The 23869-nt window shown below is 43.0% G+C and overlaps 1 protein-coding gene across 3 annotated transcripts in view; it reads left to right on the plus strand.

Annotated features, from left to right (window-relative positions):
• The window catches only part of RNF111 (ring finger protein 111), a 78060-nt gene that overhangs the window by 14983 nt on the left and 39208 nt on the right, over positions 1–23869 (plus strand). For all 3 annotated transcript variants that reach the window (XM_018564238.1, XM_018564239.1, XM_018564240.1), the window contains exons 2-3: positions 7996–8864; positions 16918–17047. In XM_018564238.1, the coding sequence (XP_018419740.1) occupies positions 8039–8864; positions 16918–17047 (956 nt within the window). In that variant the 5' untranslated portion in view covers positions 7996–8038. The remainder of the gene's footprint in view (positions 1–7995; positions 8865–16917; positions 17048–23869) is intronic.

Below are 23869 nucleotides of genomic sequence, written 5' to 3' on the forward strand. Positions count from 1 at the left end.
GGGGGAGGGTACAGCTGGCTCTGCCTCTAGATAGGCAGAGCCAGCTGTCACTCACGCAGCTGGGCGGATCCAGACAGAATTGTCGGGATCCGCTTCAGCTGCGGCGTCTCAGTATACTGCTGTATACTGCTGTATATAGCTGTAGCTCGCTGTATACTGAGCCAAGGGGGCCGGAGGACGCTAGTTTGTGTCCTCCCGTTACCCTAAGGAGAACTATGGGGAAAAGACATAACCCCATAGTTCTCCTTTTAACACTTAAGGGTATTTACAATGGTCAGCTTTTATTCATTTATGTCAAATCTTTATACCAAAAGGAAAATAAACTGTTGCTGTAATGTCTTAAAGCGTTAGCCAGGGCTCTGCTTTAATTGGTTAGTCAAGTCATTCTAAATCTGCTGGTGCATCTCATGCTACCCTCCACCTTACTATTCCACAGGGTGACAATGCTGTTGTCCAAGGTGGCTCTGTTGCTGCTCCATAGAGTGGAGCCACCCTAAGACAGGAAGTGTGTTACTGGCCAGATCACCAGGTGAAAGGGGGGGTGGGGGGAGCCTAAAAAAAGAAAACTAATGCAGCCACCACATTTACGGATTGGTAAGCTGTGATATATAACATTTTTGCTTTTGGATTTAGATACAATTTAGGCATACTGAATCAGCTTATCTCTAGGGCTCGTATTCATGGCTAACTACATAGTGGCAAGTGTCATTTTTGGTTTCAGCATGCAAATTCTGCTCCGGGATGTGCGTTGTGGTGCCATAAATTTCAGCGGCATCCCAAATGCTCCTCCCGCCCGTAGTGTGATCACCTGCACTGGAACACGCGGAACTGCAATGCGTTCCAGTGCGGTGCGAGTGCAAAAAATGTGCATGTTACTTTGTTCTGAAGTACACTTTGTTTCGAACACTCCATTTGTGTATTTTACTTTAAATAAAATGTTTTAATTTTTTTTTATTACATCGAAAAAATAATCAGCTAACTAATCGATTATAAAAATAATCGTTATTTGCAGCCCTACTTATCTTCTAGCTCTGTTTTTATTATAGACATCTCAACAATTTTTTGACATGGATGAAAATAAACCTTTTACCTTTCAGAAGCCAAGTGAGCATATGCTGTGCTTCAGTAAATGTCAACATAATGCAGCAATTATAATTGTTGTTTGTAATTCATCTGAAAATGATTGGCCAGTTTGAAAGGAACTGCACTTGCTATCATTTCCCAATGTCTGCATAAAGTATTTCTTTGATTTGGATAGAGGGAGGCACTTGTTTCAATGACAACTGTTTGACTATTTCCCCTCACTTTTGAGAGATTTCCAATCACTTCCTGCTGTGTCTTTTGGGAGGAAGTGAAGGTAAATCTCCATGCAGAGAGAATAAAAACTGACAGGGGTGTCATCATTATAATTTTTAGGAGCCGGCTCCGCTAACAACAACTAGAGAGAATCTCAGCAGTTGGACGCCAGCTATAAGTTTAAGTAACATTGTCTTCCTGGTTCCTGGGATTTTTCCAGTCCTGCATTAAAGTAAAGGTGGCCATACACTGTACAACCATCGCAAGACCTTAGTCTTGCGATGGTTGTAAAGTGATTAAAAAAAACGTACGATCTTCCCATCTTGGACAGGCAGATCGCACTCTCAATCATCGCAGGCCCGCCCCCCTGAGGGGCGGGCTTCCGATGACCGGAATGCTGAACGGGAAGTGTGCGCGTGCGCACACCGGCCCGTTCGGCATTTGTCTCCCGAGCACTGTTCAAACCAGCCGAAAATCGTACGATTCTCGGCTGGTTTTCCAACATGCTCCTTAGACAAAAGACGTGCGACCGTACATTAGAAACGGTCGCACGTCTTCGTTCACACGATTCTCGTATGATTGCGGGATTTCCCGCGATTCTCGTACGAGAATCGAGCAGTGTATGGGCACCTCAAGTCTCCCTCCTGTAATGTACAATCAGTCCTGTCCTCCTGTTGTGTACAATACACTTTAGGCCCCGTTCACATTGAGCGATTTATCGCGCGGTAATTCCCGCGATATTGCTGCAATTTACTGGGGCCTTAGTGGTAAATGCAGACAGTATGCATGTGGCAACGCTCTTGTATAGCATTTGCCTCTACTGGCCTATGATGATGCTCATGTATTCACTAGATGCCCTCAAGAAAAATTGCTTTTTAAAAACGATATAACTTATGTTCCTTCTAGATTTGCCGCAGTTCCACTTCAGTGTTTCTCAGAAGTAAACTTTGTTTATTTAGAAATTGCAAAAGCGTATGCAAGGTATCTTAAAATGTGAAGTCGATATTCTCCTTTTATCATTGTGTAAAATATATCGCTGTAACAATCATTACAAAATAGTTTTAAAATATTTACTTTCCCCCAAAACTCCAGGGAGCCAGTTAAATTGCAATAATGGGAAATCTTTGAGCCAATGATTTGTAATTTGTCTTTTGTCTAGTTTTCTAATCCAGAGCCACTACCAGACAGCATAGTCAGGTCCCTGACTGCCACTGCAGCAGCCGCACAGCTTAGTTAAAACGCCAATCAGGCTGATGGGACACTGACGAAGCGCCATGATGGGACAATGACGAAGCGCCATCGCCTGACTGGTGCTTCTGTCCACCTGTGCTGTTACTATCAAAACCTGTGCAGCAAAGCCTCTCATTGACTCTCAGTGGTATGCCTTTCTCACTCCCAATACAAGTGCCAAGATAATGTAGATGGTTACACTAGCTACATTTGATTAGGGCTGCAGCTAACAATTATTTTAAAAATTGGTTAGCAGATTATTAAGTTTGATTAATCGATTTCATGGGATTAAAAAAAATGTATATAACAAAAAAAATGGCTCCAGTGATGGACTACTAGTTTGTATTGAGATTGCAGTCCATCATGGGAGCAAGTTTGGAGCTGTGGAAGTAAAAAAAAAAAAAAAAAAAAAAAGTTTTGTGCAATATAGTGAAATGGAAAGTATAACATTATACAGCAATCGGCTATAGAGAACTACAAATCCCAGCAATAAATACATTTTACAGCGCAATGCCGAATACCACCAGCAATACTACATTATGCAATGCAGAATACCACCAGATATAGAGGAATACAACAGATCCCTGCAACAGTACATTATACAGCGCAATGCAGAATACTACCAGCTATAGAGGACTACAAATCCCAGCAAAAGTACATTATACAGCGCAATGCAGAATACTACCAGCTATAGAGGACTACAAATCCCAGCAACAGTATATTATACAGCACAATGCAGAATACCACCAGCAATACTACATTATGCAATGCAGAATACCACCAGCTATAGAGGAATACAAATCCCACTATCCCAGCAATACATTACAGCACCATGTGGGGGGAAAGTGCAGGCAGGCTTGCCTAAACACTCCAAGTCAAAGCAACTTTCTTCCCTGATATCGGGCCTGCTGTCCCCCCACACCTGCTCCTCCTGGCTTCATCTTCTCTGTGTCCCTGTGCTGTCTCCCTTTGGCGATCGTGGCTGGTGTGGGTGGGTCTGGCAGTGGCGACCGGGTCTGGGAGCTTGGTGATGTGGGGAGGAGAAGCAGTGTGAGAAGCGGTGGGCGGTGTCTGTGGAGCCGCAAGCAGGGCAACTAATCGAATGTCAACCAATCGATGATGGAACTGGCTTTTTTTAATAACAGCTTGGAGCTCCACATTAAATGGATTTTCACTGAGATCTTAAAAAATAAATAATGCCACCTTTTATAAATGTTGTGCAGACAGATCCCGTGCCTGTGAACTCAACACTCTACTCCAGAAACAGTTTTGTTTACATGTTGTCAGGAGATTTCACTTGCAGACTAATATGACTGGAAAGCACTTGCGATGTGGCCTTCCCAGGGGGCGGCAATGAGGCCAGGGCTACGTCACCAGTGCTTAAGGAGACAGGAAGTGTGATAACATTATTTGTGTTACTGAATTTTTCTTTGTTTACAAAAAGATAGTTGCAGACGGTTTGGGATCAGCATAAACAAGTGCATGCACTTAATATTTTTACTCTTTAACCCGAGAAAGAAGATCTGTCTACAGGCCTACCAGACAGCCTGTGTTAAAGAGCAGGCACCCATACCTGTACAGATGTACAAGTTCAGGTTGACGTGCAGCCACGTCCTGTCATTGAGGTGAACAGGCAGCTTAACATGGCTACTCACACATTAGCTGTCTCTCCTGGGTGCAGGTTTCTGCGCAGATCTGCACATTGTACAGCTGTGCTTATACTTTTGAATAAATACCTTATTCTGACAGCAACTTCACTGAAAATGAGTGGAGATTGCCAAAGTGCATTCAGACTTGCTGTATTTTCACGGTGGAAATGTACAGTTAGGCCTCATTCACACGTGTCTTTCTGGGAAATGAGGCAAGTGGCCACAGCTGAACAGGGACACCTTGCATGCCTGCCGCAGGAATCCTTAGGTTCTTGCCGCAGGAAAGCCAGATCGCCTCATGTAAACGGAGTGTAATGAAAGTGTATTCATACTTGCTGTATCTTCATAGTGGAAGTGCATGGAGTAATGATAAAGCGCATTCACTCTTACTAGATTGTGACAGTGGAAGCGTGTGGGGTAATACCAAAGTGTGTTTTATTCCTTGGACTTCCATGTGTTGGATCTTCACATTGGTAGTCCAAGGAGTGAATGTAACCAATCAACGTCCATGCTAAACGAAATCGCTTAGGTTCGAAGGACGTCTGAACAATTTAATTGTCGTTAGTCTTGCAAATGATTGCTGTATATCCTCTCCAAAAAAACATTTTCCTTTTTTAAATCCATTTTCTAACATATCAGTGGCATCACATCTTGTGAGCACTGCACAGAATACTAGAACAGAACTTTGTTATATCTAGAAAAACCTTGTCTGCATCACAACAAAGGGATTGATACCGGCTATCAGGTCATGTGACCAACTGAATTCGATATAGGCATCATCCTGACGAATGAGTAAATTCTCTCCTCATAAATGACAAATCTAAGCAAGGTACAATGTATAATTGTATTACTAAATTCTCAGTTTGGAAAGGAAAACAGGAATCTGATTATCATTTATGTGCAGCCTTATTGCTTGATGAATGCAATTAGAGAGAGTTTCTGCTTGTGAATATTTTCTGTTTGGAGGGCAGAGCGTTCAGGGAAGTTTCTGTGCTATCATTACTCATCTGTGCATGCCATCTGTTGCCAGAGATGAGATTACAGCATAATGAAACCGCTTTGTTTGGGCACAGTTTGTCAAATTATCCTTGTTTAGATTTTGGATACATTCATATAGATATATGTACGTGTGTATTTCAAAGCATCATCTCCAGTCTGTAGATGCCTGTTATCTCACAGGTGTTGACTGTTATATTTTCACCACTTTTCACATCCCTAATGCATGCTGCATCCAATGAATAGCAATGCACCTGCTGCTCTGTAACACATGGTAGGTGCATTGTGGGATAGCGTGCATTAATCACACGGAACCCGCCATTAAAGCACCACAGCAGTGTGAATGGACCCTAAGGCCTAACTCCGGAAACAAAATTCACAGTGTTCTGTGAATGGCCAAAGGGAAGACTTTGCAGAGGTAAATAACTCTGACTTGGAGGGGGAAGTAGGGTGGGGAAGATCGGGGGTGAACAAGGGAAGAAGCAGGAAAGGTATGTAAGGCACTTAGTCACCCAGAAATCGATCAGTTGGAAGAACGGAGTATAATATACTTTCGTAGGAAACCTTTCTGGTACCTAATATGCCTTTTAGCCAAATGAGGGCAAATTACTATATATTGTTAGTAGAGCTGCAACAGTTAATCGATTTTAGTCGATTAAAATCGACGATTGAAAACGTTACCAACGTTTTCGATCGTCGATTCGTCGGCTATCGATTGATTTCCCTGTTCGGGGCTCTACACGCGGCCTGAAGCACACGCTGCTCACGTCCACTTCTACCGCGCCAAGCTTGCTCCCGTGATGGACTACAATCTCACCACAAACTAGTAGTCCATCACTGGAGCCTTTTTTTTTTTTTATCCGATTAATCGATTAATCGAACTTAATAATCGAACTTAATAATCGGCCAACTAATCGATTATGAAAATAATCGTTAGCTGCAGCCCTAATTGTTAGAGAGATGGGCATATCCCGCAAAGCAGTGTTATTTTAGTCAACTAAAATGTGTCGTCATATTTTTCGTTATCTGCATGTTTTCACTGATGAAACGAAATAAAAACCAAGTTAATAGGATGAAAACTATGACGAAAATACATTGCAATTGTCTCTACTGGAGATTTAGTCGACAAAACTAAACTACAACTAAAAGAATTCACATGACTAAAATGAGCATGTTAGTTTTAGTTGCATTTTAGTCATGTGAATTATTTTAGTTATAGTTTAGTTTTATCGACTAAATCTCCAGTAGAGACAATTGCAATGTATTTCCGTCATAGTTTTCATTCTATTAACTTGGTTTTTATTTAATTTTCATCAGTGAAAACATGCAGATAACGAAAAATATAACAACACATTTTAGTTCACTAAATTAACACTGCCGCAAAGGCAGGACTCATGAGCCAGATTGTGTTTCCTCATCCCGGTTTGAGAGAGGAACTGTAATGGATCCAAGTGGCCCGTATACCACAGATTCTGTTGTATTGGTCCTTGCAGGTAGCCACCCAATTTTCAGAGTCTGTAATGCCTGTAATTGGGCATAATTGGAGCGTTGATCAAGGAATCTGTTTATATTTTCTTTGTTCAGCCCGTAGGTTGAAGGAAGAAAGTAAAGTGTATGATCAACTTAAGTTTACTTTTTGTACACCTTTTTGTTTTGCTGTACCTGGGGTTCATTTGGGTTCTAAAGTTGCACCTGGGTCTGGGTTCACTTTGTGAGCAAAATACATTTTGCCATTGGCAAGGGAACATGCAGGCACTTTGTTTTTACATTTGCTTTATAATGTGAGGTTCATGTTGGGTTCAATTCCAAAACTTCTGTCTATTTTAATTTTAGGGATGCACTGATGGCGTTTTTTCAGTATCAAGTACGAGTACCTAATGTTTTTTTTTTTTTTTTCCTTAAATTTTTTTTTAATCGGTATTCACCGATACACTGCATCCTGCGGTAGCCTAATTGGCCAGGAGTCTTGACCCACCACCCGGCTCCCTAATTGCTTGTGAAGCCCGTCTTCTATTAAAAGCACACCGGCTTCCCACTCCCCTGCAACACAGTAAGGCAGCCTGGCTTCCTCACCAATCAAAGCCTAATGGCCAGTCATGAGCTGCCTCCTGGCTTCCCAATTGGTCACGAAGCCAGGCTGCCTCGCTGTGGTGCTAGGCAGCGTGAAGCCAGCTTCCTAGCCGACCAAAACATTGAGGTTGGTCATGACCCGCCCCCTGGATTCTTGATTGCCCGGGAAGCCAGCTCCATGCTCCCTTGCAGCATTGCCTGTCAGAGGGAATCTCCCTCTGACCCGAAGTTCCGGTATCGGAGCATTTGGGCAAGTAAGACTACTCGCCAAATGCTCTGTATCTGCACCAATACCGCAATGTTTTTTTTACTGCCCATACAAGAAATGAGTGTTAATTAGACAACCTCTAAAATGAGCTTTTGTGTATTATCTACCTGCTGGAGAGCTTTCTCATTTTCTGTCCTAAAATCTCCCAAACAGGGACACCCACTGATGCTCTAACCCAGTGCTGGACTAGTCCTAGAAGCCAGGTAGCCAATGCTCCTTAAAAATGAATCCTGCTGGCTCGTGGATTGGACAGACTTGCTCCATATCCTGTATTTCTTATTAAGTTGTCCCCCTCTGCTGTAACCTCTCCCTTCTGAATCCAAATAAAATATATTATGGTTTAATAGGTTGTATTTGGAGTTCTTAAATGGTCTGCAGTTGTGAACATTAGGCAGATTGTTTTAATTGGGCTTTGTGGGTGACCTAAATTAGTGTTGAAAATTTCTTGTACAGTTTTCATGTTTAACACACTTTTTTTTTTTCCAGTCTATTGTGAACATCTCTAAAGCGCTACATTTTTTACGCGGATATGAAGAGTGAGGTTTCTTCAGATGCACCAAAGAAACAGGAAAGCCTAAAAGGGGTATTGCTGAACCCTGAGCCTATCGGGGCAGCAAAGACCTTCCCATCCGACGTGGACATGATTTCCAGTAAGGTGGAAAATGAGTTTTCTCATTTGTGCAGCGACTCCAATAAGCAGCCGAGGAACTTAAACAGCGGCACAGAACAAGAGAAAGGACTAGTGCGAAAAAAGAGGAAAAGCCAGCAGGCTGGGCCTTCCTATGCACAGACCTGTGAGGCTAAGAAAAATCAGAGACTGATAGAACTTCGATTAGGGCCTCAAAGTGATGAAGACAATGACTCTTCCTTTAGTGATTGTGTATCTTCACCTTCATCTAGTTCACACTTTGGAGACTCCGATACTATGACTTCTGAAGAGGACAAGGACAGCCCTAGACATTTCTCTCCGACAGGAGTAAATACAACAAATAGGACTCCCACTTCAAGGGCTGCAAAATGGCCCCGTCCACAGTCCGAGTCTGTGCCTAATATGCTAATGAAGCGGCCTTGCTATCAGGTGAGCGCCTTACGGAGGTCTGTCCATCGAAAGACTTTTTTGAAAAAGGGTTCTACACAGCGGACACAAAAGCAGAAGGAGAGGCTATTATTGCAGCGGAAGAAGAGAGAAGTTCTGGCCAGGAAGAAATATGCATTGCTCCCTAGTTCCAGTAGCTCTAGTGAGAATGACCTCAGCAGTGAGTCAGCCTCTAGCACTAGTTCTTCCACTGAAGGAGAAGAGGATATTTTTTTGTCTCCAGAGGAAAACCACCAAAATGGTACAGCTCTTCCCCCAGGTAAAATATTTTGTAATTTAATTGTGTGGTTCTGTTGATACTTATGTTTTTATGTTCTTTCTACTTCCTATAGACTTAAGAGGGTGGTAAGACATATGGTAATTGTCAAGCCAGTGAGACCGTCTCACCAATATAACCACAACCAATGGTACTTGCCAGAGAAATGCCTGAACATGCCTGGATACTATGGCTAGTCTGTTCCAAAATACTCCTCTTTGCCTAGAAGCCAATGACGTATGAATGGGAACACATAAACTTATAGTAGGGGGTTCTCCAATTTCACTGCAAAGGTGGAAATGCACTTTAAAATGATATTCAAGTCAAAATGTTTTTACTTTATTACAAATGCTGATCGAGTCACTTATAATGGATGCTGCTCTCTGGAGTTTAAAAAGTATTTTTCTTTTAGTTTCCTGCAGAATCAGCTTGTTCCCTGAGCACTGGTTGTGAGAGCCTGTTTTAGGGAAGCTCATTTCCTGTTCATGGTCCTGTGGAGCTACCCTTGTGTATGCTAGTAAGCTACGCGTGTCTCCACAAATGGACACTGCAAGGGCAATGTGCTTCTTTGCTCCTCCTTCCTTCTCCAAGTTGGACATGCTGGGGACTGTGCTCTCCCAAGTGATGTTGTACTCCACAGGAAGTTCAGGGATGCTGAGCTGCGAGAATTAAAGCCAGGTGTTTGGAAACATGATAAGTAAGGCCTTGTTCACACCTAGGTGTTTCAACACGTGCTGAAACGCTCAGCAAAGAAAATTCCATTAACCCCTTCGTGACGGGAGACGTACAGTGTACGTCCTGTCACTTTGTGCCTATATGACTGGCCATTGATCCCAGTTTGCACCTGAGCATTGTCGTGTGCAACGGAAAAAACCCCCCACCTGTCAAGCTACTTTGGGGCATATGCAGCGCGTTTTTGGTCCATAGACTTTCATTGCAAACACGTGTGTAAAAAACGCTTGTTAAACGCGCATTCTAAACACAGTGTGCAAAGACCTCTCTTTTTTGCAAAGCACACACGGAGTGGAAAGACCTCCCTTTTGTTTTTTGCATAGCACACTGGGATTCAAAATGAAGTAATCACCAGTAAATATGATAGACAGACAGTTTTCTCACTCTAATTCAGTAACAGGTGTGTCTTTATGACCCTTGTTAACCACAATATAAAAATAAAATAACTCGGAGGAGAGCGCGGTATCACATTGTATCCCAGATCTGAAAGTAATAATGATCCATCACCAAGACAATGCAGTAGGGAATACAGCAGCAAACATCTTATCTGCATGGAACAAGAAGTTGGGTAAAAAGGGAACAGGAACTTATATCATGGATTTGACTGTTTTTCATTGGTCAACGCGCCAGAGAAAACCGTGCGCCAACGTGCTAAAATTTACAGACAAAACCCGCATAAAACGTGCGCAGAAACCGCTAACGCCCATGTGTGAACAAGGCCTTAGTGTTTAGGAAAAAATTTAAATAAATGCTTAACTGGGCAATGTATATTCATTTGATCTGGTTTTATTATGGAACAAAGTTTGAGAGTTTTAATTCTCTTTGAACATTTCTATAGGTCCAATTTTTAAAAGGCAGTGACTTCTGATCCAGCAATCCCAGCTGTGCTATGTGACTGTGCAGCATGAGGTGGGAGCAAGGGAGACACTTTGCCAATGGCCATGAATTGCCATTAACGCTGTTTAAGTGCCCTGCTTCCTGCCTGATCACTGGTAAATTCCCCCATGTTGCTAGTGCCTGTTCTGAGTTCTTTTTCATCTGATCACAGCACAGACGCATTGAAAAGCCTCATTTCATATTTCAGAAAGTGGCTGATCTGAACTTTGATTTCATTACATTTGGAGGACCATATGAGTGAAAGCCTTGCTTATAGTCCTTGAATAGGGATTGTGACCTGGCATGGTGAAGTGTAAGTGTTCCAAAATATTGGGCAGTTCTGCTCAAAACAGTGTGGGGAATTTATCAAAATTGGAGCAGACAAAATCTGGAGCAGTTGCCCAGGGCAACCAATCAGTAGCTCTTTAGTTTGCTCAGTTAAGATTTGAAAATGAAAAATAGAAGCTGATTGGTTGCAAAGCAAATCTGCTCCCGTTTTGATATATCCCCCCCAGTGTGTTCCTTTTTACTGTATTTCTCTGCATAAAACATTATACATAAGGGAAGGTTAATACATTTAGGGTCTAAGCAGTTAGTGCGAGCAATGTAGAAAAGGTGAAGAGTGGTATTAAGGTCAGAGTAAGTATGCTCGGAGAACATGGTTAGGCGGAAGGTTGTAAGTACCGTTTACTGATTACAGGTGACGTAAAGAGAGGTGAGCCTGTGGAAATGTTCTGACCTTTAATATTGATCATCAAGAAATGTGCTTCCCGTTAAGAAAAAAAAGAAACTAAAACATTTCCCTTCGTTTTATTGTTAGATGTACTGTAGTACCGATTTATATTGCTGTCTAATTATGTAGCTTTGTGAACCTTGTGGCGGACTCTCGGATACCCCACCTGGGTATTTCCGCCAGAAGACTGCTTCCTCACCGCTCAGGTACAGGAACAAGTGATTGTAGCAAAAATTCACCCAATAACTAGACACTAGTATTGAGTGAAAGCAGGACCACAATTTTTATACCCAAACTAATCTTGATAGTCATGATCACGCAACAAAAGATACTGCCCACCCACACATCATGGCGCCTACATAGAGTTCAATATTCAGGAATACCAACAGGGGCACATATGGTTCATTTTGGGGTGATCCTGAGGAAGCAGCGGGGTTCCCGGGGTGTAGTTCAATAGCTCCAGTCTCTTCAAAGGCTGGGGACTAAAAAGGGACATTATCCGTGGCTCGGGGACGGAGCGACGGCATTCCAAAATTCCATCGAGAACCCCTTGTGTGTAAACGTGTAGGGGATCCATAGCCGCGGTTACTGAACCTCCGGTCTGAAATAGAGGGCATAAAAACCATGGTTCCCGATGGAGCCCCTTTTAGTAACCACCCCGGCCACTTCCCTACCATGAATACAACAAATTCCCAAGAGATGGACATGATAGAGTAAAGAGTGGCTGAAGCGACCGATGAATACGTTCAGTGGATAGCCCAGCCGACTAACAGTTCCACTTCCAGGGAATCCTGGTTGGGGCTCCGACAGACGGGGAAAAGCACAACCGGGGAACGGAAAGGGTGGGAATGACAAACGGGCAACTCAAGGGAAAACATAAGGACAGTGATCATTCTCTTTCGGGAAGAAGTTTATAAATAATACCATGTATAATGGTATTGTATAATGTATAAATAATAATGTTACGCATGCGAACGGAAATAATACGAAATGAGTCTTTAGGTTCCTGCAGCCCGTATCTGTGACAAGCCATTCCTAGAATCCGGCAGCAGTGAAGGAATTCTTTCTTTTTATATTCAATTCCAGAGCCTTGGTCATTGAGCCCTGTTACCAGGGGCTTGTTGGCAGAGTAACTTGGTATACAGCTGGTGCCGACTTTAAATATATCCCCCTGTCTGACAATAAGTAGTTTGCGATCATGGGGGGGGGGCAGTAAAATGGAGCAGATGGTTTCTAAAGAATGACCGCTCTAAACCAGCGGAAAATGCCAGGCTCCGGTAATTTCCTAGAGTTGTTGATATTAATCAAGTTTTACTGGTTGTTTGATTTCTAAAATGCTGACTTGTAAATTTGAATGTCTTTCAACCCTTGGCACTTCAAATTGAGCATATGATAATAAAAAAAATGCTTATTCAGCATTTGGCTCCATTGAAAAGCTTGTACCAAAATGATCAGTAGATTGATGCAGCTAAAGTTTTTTATATGCAAACCTCAGCTTTTCCCAAGTCCCTGTTCACACCTGGGCGTCTTGACGCTCAAAGCGAAGCGTGACAAAAACTCTCAACACAAGAAATCCCATTCATTTTTGTGGCCCATGTTAACACCTAAGAGTTTTGTTGCAAGATGTAAAACGCTGAGCGCTGGAAAAGTTGCATGAGATTCTTTCGGGCAGATTGCAGCACGTTTGGCCACGTAGACTTCAATGGAAGTGCATTAAACACACAACACAAGCGGTTTGCACTTTTTGTGTGCATTTGCGCGCATGTTTCCTCATTCGGAGCAATGCTTTTTGATCTGCTCAAGAAAACCTTGCGTCTTTGCCTATGCGCATCTAACGGGCAAACCATGTGAGGGAAAAACGCACGGTTTACACACGTCAACGCTGACGCCTGGGTGTGAATGGCAGCACATCCTAAACCTCTCTGTTGGTTAGGCTGCTGATTAGAAGGAGCAGTTGGGAGGTTTAGCAGGTAGGAGGTGGGATCAATCTTGGCTTTGCAGGGTAAGCTGAGATTTGCATAGAACACGAGTTGCACTTCTGGATGTTTTGACTTTTTATAAGGTTTTATCAAATGTTAATCATATTTGCATTTTTCGACATGTGCTTAGAGTGCATTACGGCTACAGCTGTACATTGTGAAAGATCTCCATGATTTTGATTACATTTATGGGAAGTGCGTGGGTTGTGAAAAATGTTACTCGCCATTGTGGTCCCCATCTACTATCAAAAATACAATGGGGTGAATTTATCAAAACTGGAGCAGACAGAATCTGGAGCAGTCGCCCATGGTAACCAATCAGCATCTCTCTTCAGTTTGCTCGGGTAAGATTTGAAAATGAGAGAGAGAAGCTGATTGGTTGCATTGCAAATCTGCCCCAGATTTTGTCTGCTCAATGTTCTTCCAGGTTCATCATCTTTTAAATACTATAAGGGATATTTACTAAGACTGGTGTAGACAGAATCTGTGCATGGCAACCCATCTACTTCTAACTGTTTTAAAACAAGCTGAAGATGGAAATTTATTGGTTACTGCACACAGCTGCTCCAGGTTCTGTCTGCTCCAGTTTTTGTACCCCCCCCCCCCACCATCATGTGTCAACCTTTGAAAAAGAATTGCAGGAGAAAAAATTGTTAACCCTTGCAGTGGGGCTCACCCAGCATTGCAAGGGTTAAGTGCTTGTTTTTATCAAGGTGCTAAGAGTTGTACTCGCCTGAAGCTCTGATCTTGGCCGCTGTCAGTGCCCTCCCTCCATCCTGTCTCTCCCTCCCTCAGCACCCAAACGTCTATACACTGTGTATAGAACCTGATGATTTACAGGACCTTAGACCGCTGTAGAGTAGGCTGGGAGGACCAGTCTTTTTTCTAATTTTTTTTTTTTTACATCAACAAAAATAAGCCCTTAACGCCTGCAGTGCGCAGGTAGCCCCACTGCAAGGGTTAATACATTTTTCTTGCATTGTTCTTTAAACCTGGTTGAGAATTTTGGACACCTTGAGAAATGCGGAAGCAATTCACAGGTCATCAAAATGGTTTAGACTTGGAGATGCAGCAGCTAAAGAATCAAGTCCATAAGAAGCGTTTGCATTATCTGCTCCATTCTATAGGGAATGCCCTAATACTGGAGTGGACACATTGTTATGGTATTCAGTAGCCAATCTGTCCAGTCCAGGAGCCAGCAGGATGTTTTGGGAGCTGACTCCATTGACAACTAGAGAAACTTAAACGTTAGATGTTGGCTGTAATTTTTAATTACAGGGGTGTGGAATTCCTATCGCCCGACGCCCGGGACATGCAGTTTCAGGCGCCGGGCGAGTAGTTTTTTTGTACACTTAGCTCTGCTTGTCCGGAGCGGGGCTAAGTGTACGGTGTGGTGCCGCCGCTCGTTTTTCAAGTGATCTGATCATTTATCCGATCACTTGAATGAAACGAGAAGCGATTCTGTCCACACCCCCCGTGGTATTCGGGATCCACGCTCCTCTGGCGGACCCGAGACCACGGAACATGAGCTCACCATAGAGCCCGCAGAGCAGACGAAAAACGTCCGTTTTTCGTCTGCTCTGTGTTATCACTGAGACCGTGGTGCTGTGATCACAGCGCCACCTGTCTCAGCTGTCAGGAACTACACGAACATCAGTTCTGTGTTGGAGGGCAGGTTCCATAAAGAGAACCTGTCACCTCCAAACTATCACTTAGAGGATTTTAAATCCCCATGTGAATAAAATTAGGTGGGGGTAATAAATTAAAAAAAAAAGTTATAAAAAAGTACAAAAAAATTATATTAAAAAAAGTGACCATGTAAAAAAAAAAAAAAAAATTAAAACCGAGTACTTGTACTCGCCCAAATGCTCGATATCTTCTCCAATACCGGAACTTCTGGTCAGAGGAAGATTTCCTCTGACCGGCAGTGCCGTAGGGGAACATGGTGCCATCCAATCAGGAAGCGGGGCAGTGACTAATGACCCGCCTACCAGTTTCCTGATTGGCCAGGAAGCCGACTCGATGCTGATTGGCTGGGAAGCTGGCTTCCCAGCCAATCGGCAAGGAGACGCATTGGCTAATGGCTACCTGGTTCCTGGGATTTTTTGAGCTTTGGCTTAATAGGAAGATCTGCTCTAAAGCTGGCCATACCCCTTACAATTATCTTCAGATTGTTTGTGGTCAGATGGAAAAGGTGCAACAGATTCCTCCATCTACACTTCACTGTGTGGATGGAGTAATCTCCACCTGGGCCAATCTGTTGCACTTTTTCCATCTGACCACAGACAATCTGCAGATAATTGTGAGGTGTATGGGCCCCTTTATTCAGAGGGGTTTGTAGGAGTGCTTGGAGACCTACCTGTCAGGTGGTAAAGACATATGATTCTATTTTTCCTATGCTCTTTTGCTCTTCACAAAAGCCCATGCCCTACAGCTAATTGTTTAGGACTGGTTACATTTTCTTCCATAAATGTTTACTTATGATTTAAAAACCTAAATGAGTAGTTTAGACCTGAAAAATCTGTCTGAACCTAAAGTGAACCTGCCACATAAATCAAAGCAAACACCCGATGACAAAAATATGGAACTGGCAATTGCCAGCCTCGACTTTTTGAAAATGAATAGTTGGTCGACTAACCTTTGCTTTACATCCTGGAATCATTGAATTGTGGCACATATGCACTGATGGACTGCCGCCTTCTCTTTGTCCTTTCTGGTCTGCACGCTTGTTCTGGGTAGGTTACTCAGAACATGCTGTGGGTCAGCATAACTGCCAAGCATGTAGCATTTTTAGAACCTAACCTGTGGCAACCCTCCTACTTATGACAAGTTTACTTTACGTATAGAAAACCAACACCATGGCAGAAGAGCAGGCATGATCGTACACACCAGTACTGCTTCAATTTGATTTTGTTACATTGGGTTAGTTACCTTATCCTGGGCACACTATCCATAAAGGTCACTGGTTCTGCTCCTCTTCAAAGCAATGCACAGCACCCACCATTGGTTGCTGAGGCTCTGGCATTGGATTGTTGTAATATTGATGAAGGTGCTGAGCTCCAAGCGAGGATGAATGTCAAGATTCCCAGCAGAAATCAAGACCTATGTGGACAGTGCACCTAAATTCAGGTGGTGCCTGAGTTAACCAAAATCAAACAATAAAATGCTGGGGATTCTCTGTTTTTCAATTATACCTGCACTATGTCGTCTAAAAGTGACATCTTGGAGAGACAATAGGCCCTACTCCGCACCATTAGGCAGTGCCATCCAACTTTGTTCAGGCTTAATTGCAACCAAGGAGAAATCAAACTTATATGCAGGCCTCTAATTTACAAAAATAAGTACACTGGCACTTCACAACCTCCAGGGCAGTGCCATGTTCCTCAAGAGTTCACTTATTTTGCCTTGTGGAAGGCAATCAAGACATGCCTGTGCTCAATTGTACTCGGTCTTGAAGCTGCGTCACAAGTTTGGCATGGTTGCCCAGGGGCCCCACTGACATTTGCTGGCAGTACTTACAGGTGTCCAATATAACCTTTACTTAAATGAGGCAGGCACTCTTTGAACTTTTTCGGTCAAACTGTTAGGTGAAGTTGTGTACCTCTGTCCTTCCTCACAAGGAAGCATAACACTTGTGTTCTGATATATATATTTATATATTTCTTTTATGAGCAAAATGCCTTTTCCAAAAGTACAGTGGCAGGTTTTCTTCAGTGTGTTTCATTTTATTTTACAGGTAGCATTGATGAGGATGTTGTAGTCATTGAGGCTTCATCTACTCCTCAAGTCCCTGCCAATAATGAAGAAATCAATGTTACCTCTACTGACAGTGAAGTGGAAATTGTCACAGTTGGTGAAACTTATAGGTAAGATCTTTAAACGCCAATGTTATCGGTTGTACACAATCACAGGTCTGTTTTACTTTAATATGCTAAGCCCATGACATGTGAGGGTCTGGCAAGGGGCATTTCCTACAAAAGGTTTGCCCAATTGTGCTATAAACCTTCCCTCAAGGTAGATTTTGTTGCCCCAGTATCCACAGAAGCAGATGGGAGTTGAGGACCAGAAACATCTTGTCTGCCCCTGGAGGACAGTATTTAAACTCTGATTTTCAGATTACTTTTTTAGTAAGAGCAACTTTGGGAATAGCAATTAAGCAGCAAATGTAAAGCAGGGTATAGAGGAATTGATCAAACAAGCCATGCTAACAACTTTCAGCATCATTTACAAAGACTGGACAATTTTACCTCTATGAGAGAATAATGAGGAGCTCACACTCTGCTGGAAATGCTACTTATCTCTGTGGTAGATTTTCCAATCCTGTTCTTCCATTTTATGTGACGAGTGAAGAATACTGACAAACTGAACTTTTTCTGCTGTCTGGGTCAGGGGAGGATCGCATGAGATTGTGTTGCTCATGCAAGGCTGAGGGATAGAAGCTGTTATTCTCCACACTATCGTTCTCAGTAGGGCTGCAGCTAACTATTATTTTGATAATAGATTAGTTAGCCGATTATTAACTTCGATTAATTGGATAGGATTAAAAAAAGAATAATACCGTAATTCATGTAAAACAAAATACACAAACCTAAAGTTTACTTCAGAATAAAACTGCAATTTTTTTGCAATTGCACTGCACTGGAACGCAGGGCATTGCAGTGCCGCACATTCCAGTGCGTCCGATCACACTGCGGACGGGAGGTGCATTTGGTATCCATTGAATGAATGGCACCCCAACGCACCTCCTGCAGCAACATTTGTCAGGGATGACGAAAGGTGATGCGAGGAATCTGACTGCACTATTGCCTTTCTGTTGTCTTGTACCAGTCTTGCTACTCTCCGTTCTGCCCTAACATTGACTAGTCGACGGCCACAGTTCGCACGTTCAGACTCAGATTTTCGGCTGACAGTCCAGTCTTTAAACACTTTAACAACAGCTGCTCTTGAACATTTATAACGAATTCTGCTGTTTTGCTGATACTCGCTCCATGGCTCCGAGCACCAACAATCATCCCACTTTCAAAGGCTGTTAAATCGCGTTGTTTCCCCATATCTTCAGAAAAAATCACTTCTACTGACGTGGTAAACAACCTGCTTCCCTATTTATAATGGTCTGGCCCTCTAGCAACTTCAGCGCCAAATTATAGCTAATTATAGCTAATTTGCCTACAAACGTAAGGTGGTCATAATAGTCTGGTGTGTGTAGATGTGTAATCTCGGGTAATTTGGTTAAGCCGTATTAGTCCAGTAGACAAGATGGGAAAAAAAACAGACTGAGTATTAGTTTCTTGGATTAAAGTAATGTGAATTGTAAAACTGTAAGCCAATATATTTATAACACACCCAAAAAAATTGTTTTTTGTCAATCAGCAGAGGAGGGACACGAAGGAGAAAGATCTCCACCAGGTCCTCATCAGCTGATTGACAGCAGGCAGTGGGCGGGTGCAATAGCCAGCCTGCTATTGGCTAATGCATTTTAAAATATCCAATAGCAGGCTGGGTATGGCTCCCAGCCTCTAGTTGCAACGGAGGCATGGGGCTGAGGCAGAACGGGACAGGCAGAGAAAGAACGGGCAGGGGAAGAGGTGACACGGAGCGGCTGCTGAAGTAGGTGGGCAGCGGGGGATTGCAGAGTCACAGCGGTCTCTCCTCCCCGCTGGTTCTGGCTGCAGTAGTCTGTGTCTTCTCTGCCAACACAGGCGGGGAGAGCAGCGGGGATTGAAAAGGACACAGATTGGTGCAGCGAGCAGGGAGGAGAGCTGAGGAGCAGAGCGGCGGCTGCAACTAATCGAAAAGCAACTAATCGATGATGAGAATAGTTGCCAACGATTCTCATCGATTTATATTTGATTTAATCAGTTGTTTAACTACTTTCCGCCTGGCTATGGCCAACCTGAATTGCCCTGTTTAAAAGAATAAGCGGTTTCACCTGGATGTGTGACTCAACAGTAAATTTCACCATGTAGTGCCCTGAGACGGCACTCAGTGCTGCTGAGACTGTTCTTTCACACAGGGCCCTTAGAGTTCTAATATCCTCTAACATTTATAACCCCTGCCTTCCTCCTTTCCACATTGTCCTGGAAATATTAAAGGGATCTTGTGGTAAACCTGTGCAAAACAATCTGTTTCTTCTTTTATGCTTTAGCCCCACTATGACACAATATCCGTTTTGGACAGCGAGCTGTGGTTTTTAGCAGTTGCCAAGAACTTAAGAATATGTCCCAATGATATGTTTACAATCTGTATGATGTCCTTCATTGCATAGTGTGACAGCAGCATTCCTCTGTAGGTTTAAGCTGGCGACGTAGTCTGAAATCTGGACATTGCACTTTGCAAAGGCCACAAGCAATCGTTTCCCCTGATTAAAATTCAACCAGATATATCATAATTTGATCTGCTTGGCTGGGAAGTGTTTGGCAAGCACAGTTGTGTATTTAGCATCTAGCAATCCAGTGATTTAGCTAGTACCTAGCATACAGTCATGGACTCAACAGGCTCCTGAAAACATATTAAGTTAATAAAGATAAGAGCTTTATTATGGAATATCTGTTACAGAGTGGGGAATGGGAGTGATTTAAAATGGATCTAAACCCATGTGATAGTTTAATGGCATTCCTACGGGAGTGTGTAGACTCTACAGTCGTTGCTACCCTGCATTGCGCTACATCACGCAGGCCAGAGCCTGAGTGACCCCAGAAATTACACTTAAGGGGCTACGTGGTAAATTATATATGAAACTTCAGTTTATGGTAACTTCTGTTGAACCTAGGACAACCAATTATTGCATCATGCTCTTGAGTATGTGCATCATGGAGTATGTTTTGGACATGTTTTTGTGCATCATCAGTGGCTGAGTGGTTGGCCTACTTTGTGCATCATCAGTGGCTGAGTGGTTGGCCTACTGTGTGGCTCATCAGTGGCTGAGTGGTTGGCTTACTTTGCATCATCAGTGGCTGAGTGGTTGGCCTACTTTGTGGCTGTCGTGCGCAATCAGTGGCTGTCGTGCACAGTGCGCCATCAGTGGCTGAGTGGTTGGCATGCGTGGGGCGCTCTCTGCATGGAAATTGTATGTTCTTGTGTTAATGCTGCTTAGTTAGTGCCCTGCTTTCCACATTCCCCCAAAGAATACTGTTAGGTAAATTGTGCTCTAACTAAATTAAGCCTAATCTTTTTTTTTTGTTGCTTCACCAGTGTTGGCTGTTGATTTTCCGCTGTTATATAATGAAATAGATTTATTAAAGTAAACCTGTGTTTCCCCCAAGCAGGGCAAACGAACATGTTTACTTGTATGTCACCCTTCCCAACCACTACACCGTAGCTTATAAATAAGTACCTAAATGTGACTCCGTATAAGCCTCCTGCAGTCAAGTGTACCACAGAGCTCAGAGAGGTTGAAGTAGAATAGCAAATTGAACCAGGCAGGAGCCTCATTTAGCAGCTTGGAACAACAAGCAGCTGTACAATATGATTGGCTGCCAAGGCCTCCGTCCCTGCAACCAACCATAAATCTGACATTCCTGCAGACAGTATGTCTTTTAACTTGATGATGTAGACCTTTCTATATGAATTCTATCTCAGCCCAAGCTCATGGACTGACGCATGCTCACATGCCGAGTGTGTATTATACTCTTAGGGTTCATCTGTTGAATGTAGTGCTCCATAACTTCCAAGACTACAACTTTTACATAATATATAATGAAATGCATGAGTTAACATTCCACTACAAGGGGGAGGGAGAAGCAGCAACGGGTATCCAATCAGGTGTGTTGCAGTGCAAGGAATATGCTGATGGGAGAAGAGGGCAGAGTGCCAGAGATGGTGAGGTAGATGTCTCATAGAAGGCAATGGGCATGTCCTGCAACAACTCAGCCAGGAGAGGAAGATGTCTGCTACATGATGTAAACAAACAACTGAGGCTAGGCTCGCCACAACACAGTATCTGTGCACAGGGTTATTTGCAGTAGTTAAGGGCCCCACTGCAAGGATAGTTTTCCTTTATTTTCCCTCCTTTTGTCAAGAGTTGGGCTGTAAGCGTAGAAAGGACTTAGTGCAAATTGTTTACTTAGAATTTTGTGAGTACTCTAAACGTATCCATAGGCATATAAAGCAGGGGTGGGCAAACACCGGCCCTCCAGCTGTGGTGAAACTGCACATCCCGTCATGCATCCACCTCTGGTAGTCTTGCAATGCCTCATGGGACTTGTAGTTGCACCCACAGCTGGAGGGCTAGAGTTTGCCGCCTGAGATGGATGATTGTGAGTTTCTGGCAGATTGACTAATGTCTGTTTTTACGTTGGGTATCTTGGAACACTCCTGATCAGTTATCTCCTGGCAAATATCCTCATTAACTGAGCTGTACTTTGGGGTGATACAAGCACGTATGTTCACTTGCCACACCACTCATGTCTGTAGCCTTCTGAAAGAACGGCTTGAAGTGCGACTTGAGTGTTGGATTGCTCTGCAGTTCTTAGTAAACATCCCATCTGTTTTCAGTGTGAAATGGAAGAGACCCAGATCATTTGGAACTTGCTATGGTATAAACAGACGGTTGGAGTATTTTCCACTGGCTCCTGAAATTTGCTTGCTGTGCAGTTTCCCCTTCACACACACAAAGCAAATGAAATGAAAGCATTTAACCCATTTGCTGACATGTGCTAGAAAGCCAAGCTGTACAGTTTAAGCAGAGGATTGTACACTGCTGTTTGCATGGGATAGTCTATTCTGAATACACTGAATACACTTTTATCCAGCAGTGTCATCTAATTTATAAATACTTTCCTGTTTATAGCACAAGCATAACTTCTTCTGGACACATTGTGTAGTGTAGATATTGGGCTGGGGAGTTTTAGGGAAACCTCTACTGTTTATACAGCTTAACTCTGTGTGGATGGAGCATATGTAATAAGAGTTCTTCACCATCTATCTGGGCACACAATCACTTTTCCTTGTATTCCTGAAGAACTGTGAAAATGATGCATTTAGCAGAAGATGTAGAATAGATCAGCTTAACGGTGATCTGATCAATATATGCCATGAAAATAACCTTGCCTTTTGTATACTCATGTGAACACGAATGGGGCACATCATGTGAGAAGTCACATTGCAAGTCTGAGTCACCCTGTTTGCAGAAAACTGTGCTGGACCCATGTGGCTGATTATATACGAATCCATATTTAACAGTAAAGTGCAAGCTTGTAAAATGGTGAAGCCGTAAAAAAAATATTACTTTAAGGTAAATACTGCAGTAATTTAAAATAGACTTAACGTATGTTTCAGTGCACAGTAAAGGCTCTGGGATTATGGGGACACAATCCAGAGCTTAAAGTAATATTAAGGCCCAGGCGCTTTTCTACCGTAATACATTCTCTGCATTAGGGTAAACACCACCCAGTACCTTTTTTTTTTTCTCTTCCCCTTTTTTATCTTCTCTGCCACAGGCTCCTTCTGCCATCAATCAAACTTTTGGGCGGAGAGGAGGGGTATGGCCTGCCACAGACTGTGTATCTATAGACCACATGGCTACTGCTGGTATGGCCAGGAACATCTTTCTGTGCTTGATGAAGGGGACCCTGCGAGGCCCCGAAAGTACTTGCTGTTGAATGACAACATTGGTCATTAAAATGGACTTTGGCTGAACACTAACAGCTTGGTGTGCTGGTGACATCCTTTACATCCATGTATTATTTCACGTCGCCAACCGTTGTCACTGCAAGCACCCATCTACACTATATTTATAAAATCCGATAAGGAGTGCAGCAAGATACATATATTTTTCAAGCACGCACAGGTTCCTCCACAGCAACTGCTTAGCTGATGGAGGTACCCGTGCAAGGGGCGACTGGAGAGCACTGCAGGGACCCACTAGAAAATGAGGAATTTATAACTTTTAAAGCAGAAATACAGCAGTTTTATACCAAGGTGGGCCTTCTATTAGTGGAAATATTCAAATAAAAAACCCTAAGCTTTAATATCACTTTTATCTCTGATTAGGAAGAAGTTGAGGCTTCCTTTATAGCCTGAGCTTAGGTTTAATAGGGCTCCACAGGGATAAAGCAATTATGTTTAGAAGAATTAAGCTAGCCATACATGTCTTTATTTATTTTTCTTGTTCAGGCTAATCCGATAACATCACTGTCTGGCCAATCATTTTCCACCCAATACAGTCCATTTAAGGTAGTACTTTCAGGGAAATTCATGTGGTCTATTGCTAGCTTAGTGCAGGTACTTGCAGACACAAGGTGCTGACCTAAATACTTTATTGGCCAAGTTAAGCAAACCATTAAGTACACAGATTAATTCCAAATATGGAAGCCGTTTTACCTGTCAATGCAATGGATTTGTATGTCTGTCCATCTATTATTGAGATGTATGCAGCTCTGCACAACATTACAGCATCGTGTTGTCAAACAGGGGCAAGAACCTGATGTCTCTCTGCTGCAGTTTCACTTTCACTTAGATGTCTCCTCACCATATCCATCCTGGTGCTTGACAGTGAAAGGAGAATCAGCACACTGATGAGCTCTTCTGTCACTCTCTCTGTGCCTTTTTTTTGCAGCATACCGGATTGGCTCCATGTGTTGCTTTCCCCCCAAATTGGAACTCTGTTGTGCAGGGAGGGACTCCGAGAGGCTGCTCCTAAGTGAAATTCAAGAACTTGCACTGCTTGAACTTCATTTGTCTGTTTTTTT

Source organism: Nanorana parkeri, unplaced genomic scaffold, assembly GCF_000935625.1.
Source record: "Nanorana parkeri isolate BGI_ZX_2015 unplaced genomic scaffold, ASM93562v1 scaffold739, whole genome shotgun sequence".
NCBI lineage: Eukaryota > Metazoa > Chordata > Amphibia > Anura > Dicroglossidae > Nanorana > Nanorana parkeri.